This window comes from Ylistrum balloti, unplaced genomic scaffold, assembly GCF_031769215.1.
Source record: "Ylistrum balloti isolate Yb309-2 unplaced genomic scaffold, AGI_CSIRO_Ybal_v1 Utg370056, whole genome shotgun sequence".
NCBI lineage: Eukaryota > Metazoa > Mollusca > Bivalvia > Pectinida > Pectinidae > Ylistrum > Ylistrum balloti.
This window is the reverse complement of record NW_026782106.1, coordinates 1,292,151-1,300,348: the sequence shown is the minus strand read 5'-3', so window position 1 is coordinate 1,300,348 and position 8,198 is coordinate 1,292,151. Positions and strand designations below refer to the sequence as shown.

At 36.4% G+C, this 8,198-nt stretch overlaps 1 protein-coding gene across 1 annotated transcript; it reads right to left on the bottom strand.

Annotated features, from left to right (window-relative positions):
• Positions 1 to 731: 731 nt before the first annotated feature.
• LOC132549419 (uncharacterized) lies at positions 732 to 7,769 on the bottom strand. The gene is made up of 7 exons (XM_060213354.1): positions 7,625 to 7,769; positions 6,081 to 7,128; positions 5,686 to 5,978; positions 4,134 to 4,271; positions 3,421 to 3,519; positions 1,113 to 1,204; positions 732 to 851 (listed from the first exon to the last, which is right to left on the bottom strand). Exons 1-7 carry the CDS (start codon positions 7,767 to 7,769, stop codon positions 732 to 734), a joined length of 1,935 nt encoding a protein of 644 aa, XP_060069337.1.
• Between the last annotated feature and the right edge of the window lie 429 nt (positions 7,770 to 8,198).

The window sequence follows — 8,198 nt, the reverse complement described above, 5'->3', positions numbered from 1 at the left end:
CTTTGTTTGCCAAGAAATCAAAAAGAAATCCTAGAGATAAATGCTGTGTATATACATGTAAACTGAATGCTATCTGCACGGATATAAACACTAAAAAGTTCATAAATTTACAAACATATGATATACAGGTTCTCACATCCTATACGCCTTGTGAATAGCTAGTTTTATCGAAATCAGATGGAAAGACGAAGCTTGATTCAAAATAATTATTTTTAAGCGTCCTTTATCCGTGGCAGTTTTCATTTACTCTATCTTAATTAATTTTGATAATATGTTTGCAGGAACTCTTCATGACAAAAGATGCACCGAATTATATATACAATCCTCACAACAATTACATCTCTACAAACTTTGACACATAAATACAGGTCCGAGGGGCGGGGTCAAAATAGCTGAAGTTTAGACAATCTTTCTACCAAGATTGGTAGAATCTAATATAATTAACGAAAATTGTTAGTTCCATATTTTCGTAATATTGGATCTAACATTTGTTTTTGGGAGAGGGTGACGTTTATTATAACCATAAGAGGGTCAACTGATGGTAGAGGCCTAAAATCTTATTTTAAGGCATGAAATTTTACCAATGTTTAAAATATAATTATCAAAATATTCATGTTTGTCTCCTGTGTATTTCATGACTACACGTGGTGTACAGTGCTGTCGCGGGATCTTTCGATAAAGGAAAAGTGAAATAAAACCAAAATGTTCACCAGTTGTTTTTGGTGAATTAACTACTGCCAATCAGTTGAGGAACCAAGGCTACGGGCAGCTAGCGCGTCGTTTCCCTCACGATGAAGAAGCCAGTACGTCCTCACCACACAACGGAAAGTTCTCTCTACCTCAGCCTTCAACTAGAAAAAACGTATAGATATTTCAGAATGGCATGTTAATTATGAAAATATACAGAAAACGTTACATCTAGTACAGTTATCCACCACTTAAAACTTGCTAAACTGTTTGTATTCAGAAATGTTTTGTTGTACTGGGAAACTTAGCAATAGATACGTAATACACGGACATTTAAATGTGTCTGTTTCATATATATTCGAGAAGGTTTTCATCTCATTTGAAAACAATAATAAAAAATGAGAAGTATTCTTTGTGATAGTTACCTGTTGTGGACAGTCAGTTCTCTCCTCAACAATGAATCCGCCCGATTCACACAGCAGGTCACGAGTTGTCTCGCTTATATGGATTTTGTTCGCTTGGAAAATATAATCATGACTTTAATATATATTATCAAACTTTATTGTCGGATCTTCGAAGACATGAAATCCCAAGCTCAAGTGATTACATACCCCCCCCCCCCCCCCCCAGGGGGGGGGAGAAACCTATTCTGTAAGAAAACATCACACACGCTCTTTTATCCTTTTTTAAAGTATCTATTAATTCCAAATTCTAATTGTTGAGTAACATTTAACACGTGATCTTGTTTCTGATTCATTGTGACGTAGACTTTCAATCTGAAGGATGAAGAAGAGGCTAAAGTGATCAAGGAGTACACCTTGGCTAAAACAGTACTCTTCATTTTACCAGCCCTTTCCCCTATCATTGACTGATCAATAACATTCAAGACATTCTTATCTTATTTAGCTTTCATAAGGCCTACAAAGTGATATTCCTCTTTCTCTGTCGATAGTATTTCTGGTGTGTTGGTCCGTTAATGTGAAAGCGACTATTCGAAAGGGTTGTAAATAACTTACATCGATTTTAAAACGTTAATGGTTGTGCAATGAACCTAGACAGGATAAAAAAAGGAAAAATAAATCATTTGTTTATTCTCTTCGTCAATAGCCCAATGCAATAGCGACTTTAATTGGTGATGTGTGTGAAGGATTGTTTCTTTCATGTGCTCAAAGGTGGCACACACCGGTTTGTTCAGCCCTATAAAGCTTTTTTAAACAAAAATTATTAGCGGTAGGAAAGATTCTAAAATAAATCTGGCATTGATGATACATAGTAGTTTAGTTTTTATTATTCACTTCATTTCATTCAATCACAACAATTGCTAATTAACGGTCATGAGTTACAGTCTTAGCTGCCCTACATGTTTAATACATGATCCAAATTCGGTGCATCAACAAATTGCATCCGATGAAAGACGTTCTGTTATTTTGAGCCATTTGTTTTGTATCTTATCTGGGGAGGCGAGCGAGGTGATAAAGTGAACGTTCTAAAATTTCGTTTTAAAATGCTACTGGTTGTTGTCTGCCTATAGGCCTCTTGTTTTGTTTACCTATTTTTACTTCCGGTGTTAATTATTATGTACCATGCATGGAAAGATCGGGGATATATTGTTTTTGTGATGTTTGTCTGTCTGTTTGTCTGTTATCAACTTTAAGCTTACCCATAACTATTGCACCGTAAAAGATAGGGCTTTCATATTTGGCATGTGTGTTTCTTGTGATGAGACCTTTCAAGTGGTACCAAAATTTGGGACCATGTGACTTTGACCATGACCTTTGATCTACATTTGAAAAATTGTAACATTGGCCATACGTATTACATTGTAAGAGGTAGAGATTTTAAATTTGGCCTGTGTTTCTTGTGACATTACTTTTTTATTGGTATCAACATTTTTGACTACGTGACCTTGACCGTGACCTTTAACCTACATTTGAAAGTAAAAAAAAAAGTCATTGTCAAATCGAAGAAATAGGTGTTTCACATGGTATTCATGCAATTATCACATGTACTTAGTACAATTTTAATGTCCCATGCACCAGGGGGCATAGTTTTTCATAAACACTGTCAAGTCTTTAAAAATGCACATTTCTTGAAGCGCTGTTACTGCTTGTGGGAAATGTCTATGTCATGAAAATGTTTTAAGCTCGAAAGTCAAAGAACGTAAATCAAACGTTCCTCTGGTCTGAATAATAGACAACAATACCATAACAGAATCCGGAATAGTAGTAAAAACAGTGCCGGAAACAAGTTGTTACCAATACGTAAATCAAAAGTTGTGATTTAAACGCAGATGAGTGTCGAAACTTCTTATTTTCCCTCACCATAACTAAATATGTGACAGAGGTAAGCTACTATTCGCAAATTTCCATCTACGGCCCTTGTCAAAGCAGAGCAAGCTGTCGCTATCGTCTATCGATTTCAAAAATATTCGAAAATGTCATCTGCTAAATTTTGAGATTTTTTATTCTTATAGGACTGCAGTGCCACCTTGACTCGTATCATTATATGCTACGGAGAGCTTTAAGATATTTATTGATTTCATTGAACAAAACATAGAAATTATCAAATATAATGTACATATTGTTTACTATTTTATCATTATCGCTTATAAAATGTTTGAATAATTTCACTAATTTCTGTGTTTTTCTTGTGATGTCATTATATATGAAAGCGGTTGACCAATATACTGTTTGAGGAGGAAACATGCCAGATGTGAATTAGTTGTAAACATACCTGCTCCAAACGATTCCATCATCGAGGCCACGTTGATTGTCACACCGAAGAGGCAGTAGCGAGGCATTTTCGTACCAACCACTGCTGATACGACAGGACCTTAAACATCAAAATCCGTCAAATGTCTACCGAAAACGTTACAAATCTTATAATAATTAATTAAAACGTAAAATGCCAAGAAGCTACTATATTAAAGGTTTTTAATTTTTCTGGCAAACATTTCTAACATTTGATTTGATATTAACTGTGTTTCAGCCTTAGCGCTGATCATCCACTTAAGTCAAAAAGGCAAACCATATCTATACATTGTATACCTGCAGTTTAAATGGAACGGTTAGCACCAGGGGCAGTGTTATGTAATATGTGGAGTGTCACATTACCAAGTCAAGTGGATGTTCAGTAGCAGTATGCTGCCTCTATAACAGTCGAACAGATGTCTAATCGTCTTTTACAGTCACGAGGTTACAAACAGTCATCGGTCAAATGACTGTATCACTATGCCATCCATAAGCTTTATGAAACCACAAAACCTGATATGCAGTACAGATTACAACACTCAAGTATATTTATCACTAGAGACATCGGGTTCTTTTAACTGAAAACGACTTGTATTGAATTGTAATTGATGTTGTAGATGAATTATACATTTCATTATATTTACGCTTTTTAGACCACAATGTTTAAATGGAAAGATTCTGTAAAACAGAACTTACCTGAGTGACAACCGATTCTCAGTTGAAATTTTGTGCCTGGTAGGTGGGGTATTTCTAGGCGCTCAATGTGATCCAGGATGTCAACAGCCATTGAAGCTACCTCTGCTGCATGGCGACTCCCATTAAGTTTCGGCACACCTGTTGTCAAAACAATGCTGAGCAATTATATATTATATCAATTAACTTTGGCTTTACTTATATAACAAAGGGTTTTGCAAACAATATTAGTTAAGTAAACATATAACCAATGAAACTGCGGACTCACGATATGGGCTTTAGTTAAAACAACAACCATACCTTAAAACCGCCGTTCAACTTTTCTTAAAAGAAAGTCTAATAACTTGAGGATGAAGGCATTCCTTCTGTTTAGAATAGGGTTATGGTGGTGTACGGAGTGGAAAATGTTCTTATAGAAGAAATGTTTTTAGAAGAGGGTACAAAAGATTGTCAAAAGATCTTTGGAGTTCTTCAAAATCCAGGTAATATTTATTTCACTTCTCGTGTAAACGGCATCAAAGTTAGACTGCAACAAAGATTTGATAGTATTAAGAATGGTAGTAAGTAGTTCTGACAAAGGTTTAGTTGAACAGCTAGACAAGCCAGCAATAAGACGTTGTCTAAATGGATTCTTTTAATTCTTCATGGCCGATACCAGGACCTAAATAACTGGTTGTTCCTTCTCCTTGCTCGTTGTCAGTATTATGTGACCAGCTGGAGCGTCCTGCTGGTGAGACTTGACATTAAGTTTCCATGTGTTAGCACTATAAAGTCGACTTCAGTTCAGTTCTATCATATGGAGGATTACACACACATAGTGTGATTTGAACACAGCTAGGAACGAAGGGAAACATACCTATCACGTTTTAGATACGTCCCACCAGTTCTCCAGAAATAGCGATAACAAACTGCAAAAATCAAAGATGGCCACCTGTCGGCCATTTTGCTTTCCTGATCCGAAACTTAATCGGTACAACAACAGTCCAAGGGGAACCTACACATGAAATCTGAGAAATATTCTGTCAGCACTTTTCATGGACCAGTGATAACAACTGAATCTCAAGAAAAACCTACCACAAACTTTGTAAATGAGCACCCATCAGCTGTTTTCCTGATCAGACCAAAACTCAAAACAGCAAACTTAGGGACTAACGATTTGCTTATGCATCTTGTGAAATATCAAATCAGTACATGTGCTTTTCGAGAATTAGCGATGACAAGAATTATTTAAGGATTGACGACGGACCGTGGGCACGATGCAATTTAAACACCACAAGAGCAAATTTTAATGAAATGGTCGAAACCGATTAACCTTCCAAGTATTTAGGCTCTCCTATAAGTTAACAAAAATTAAAAACAAATTCCATGCCCAATCGCATTTAAAGACTCCACTGGTGTGATATGATCAGTTCGAACTCGCGGGATAGTTTTGATTATTCAAATGTTGCGCAATGTTAAGCTGAGATGTTCGAGTCACATTACATTTTGTATTTTTTTTTTTTTTTTTTTACATTTTCTGTTTGATCAAATACCGTCTCTAACAAGCAGAACGTACCGGAGACCACCATGTATGCATCCCCGATGGTCTCAACTTTATACACGTCGAACAGTTCGAGTCTTTCGTCGAAGCACAAGTAGAGACTATTCAACATATCAACCACTTGTAGGGGAGAGCACTGTGAAGCAATTTGCGTGAAGCCCACGATATCGCTGAATAATACTGTGCTTTCAGAGTAGTTTTCGGGCCCTATCTCCTCGTTCCGTTTCAGTCGTTCGGCAATGGATCTTGGTAACATCTGGTACAACAGGGTGTCTGTTCGCTTCTTCTCTTTGTTCAAAGCCTTGGTCCTGGAAAAATAAATACGTTTCAAAGGATTAACAGTCGATCTTCAGGAGGGAAACGGATTAGATTACAGATAAATGTGAGATTTTGAAATTTAACATTCTTACCGATTCGCAATGGAGATAGAGTACTTCTGGATCTCAGAAGTCAGTGAATACACGGCAAAGACGATGAGTGGGCAAATGATCAATATAATGCCAAACACGACTGAAATGACTACAATATTTTTCAAGTCATCCTCTGCTTCTTTCCGCAGGATCTCGTCTATCTCTAAAGCCAGGCGAATTTGTACCTCACGAAGAGTGTCTTGGTAAACAGTCATGTTTTCAAACCACCAATTCGCATACTTGAAGGAGCCCTTCACTGCAGAACTTCGATTGTTTCTTATTTCTCTTCTCATGTCATTGATTGGCTGGATAACGCTTGAATTTCTCACAAGGGTATCTTCATAAATACTGTAAGCTAACTCAGAATATCGTCTTGCAGATTCAAATGTAATGTTTGCAATATCCTGACTTTCAACAAAGTCAAGATATTCATCTCGAGTCGCAAAACCCCCTATAGCATAAAATGCTACTCCTAAGCCTCGTTCTCTTCCAAAGTACTCACTAGCAACTACAATTTCTTGATACGCAACCAATTTTGGCCATACTGTTCCTGATCGCGCTTCCACGATTGCCTGGTACAACCATTTGATGAAGACCTCGATACTATCGGAATAGAAGGCTACTTCGTCCTTTGATGTTCTGTTATACGATTCAAGTTGATACCGATGTCGATTCAGGTATGATAGAAAACTCTCCTTTGTTTGGAACTCTGTCCTGACAATCGTTGCACCTGTAGGCCAAAATGACAAATTCTGAAGTCCTACATCTGTATCAGGGTAGCGATCTAAAAGAAAATCCTTTGTCTGAGGACTCTTACTACTGATGTAGAGGGCGCTAATATCACGCTCTCGCTGCATCATACGTAACAGCCACCCTAACTCGATACTAAAGTAAAGGATGCTTCGAATGTTCAATAAGCTGATGTAGTTGTCAAGAGAGACAATAAAGGTATTCGTCGTCATACCAGTTAGTACGATAACTGGAATCAGCACTATTATCAACATTTTTAACATGTGCAGTCTCTTCCCGGCATCCGTGATTGGGTTTCCTGTGAGATTTAAAAAAAATCATATTACCTTCTGTCACTAATTAGAAATGCAATACTTCGACAAATTTAAACTAGTGATAAAGTTTTAAACACTTATCTATTATACCCCATATACAAATATTTTGGATAAATGTCCTTGACAACAATGAAATAGAAAGTGCGTATATATTTATTTAATGCCAAACACTCGGAGACAAGGGTTATTTTGAAGATTGCTCTCCAGATTAAGTAATGCCTTTGACAGCTGACTATCAATAACCTTTCAGCAATAGATACATACACGTGAATTTTACACAATAACATATGTATAAGAACTGATCTGTATTTCCATGTTTTCATTAGCGTTCATATCAGATTTTTGTATGTTGAGCCATAAAAACTTCAATACCAAATTCTTATTCGTTTTATGACGATTAAATTACGAGCTGTTTAAAGGATATTGTATCATATTCATGCTGCATTACACATGCTTAAAGTTGGCAGACAAAATACCTACCGCGGCAAATCATTTGGCATTTGTTCCAGTTCTGATTGGTATGCACCATATCCATTATAGCGGTATTAAGCTGAGACTCTGTCAGAGATTCTTTAGGAAGTGACAGTCTCTTCATTTCCATTGGTTGTATCTTGTTGTCCATCATGATTATGCTCCTGACGATTAAAAAAGTTGTCGCATGTTAACAGATTTAAAGTAGTTTACAATTATCTGACATATTCGATATACTTTACCTTCATTTTGTTTGTCAATCTCCATAGTTCTATTTGGACGTATTGCTTGTGTTTAACCTCAATATACTTTACTTTCTCTTGTTAAAACAGATGTGGATCTCTATCACAGAGACGTCTTGGTGGAGGGTCAACTGAAAAACCACGCACAACCTTGGAAATTGCAAAGCGTTTATCGGACCACAAAAGAATGTTTTGTGTTGAATTTTATTTCTCTCTTTGAACATAAGCTTTCATAACCAGATTTAGAATATACTTGTATCTTTAATTGGTCATAGCAACACATATTTCAGGTTCTGAATATTTCCTACAGTTTAATGTTAATTGTTAATCAATTGTGACAT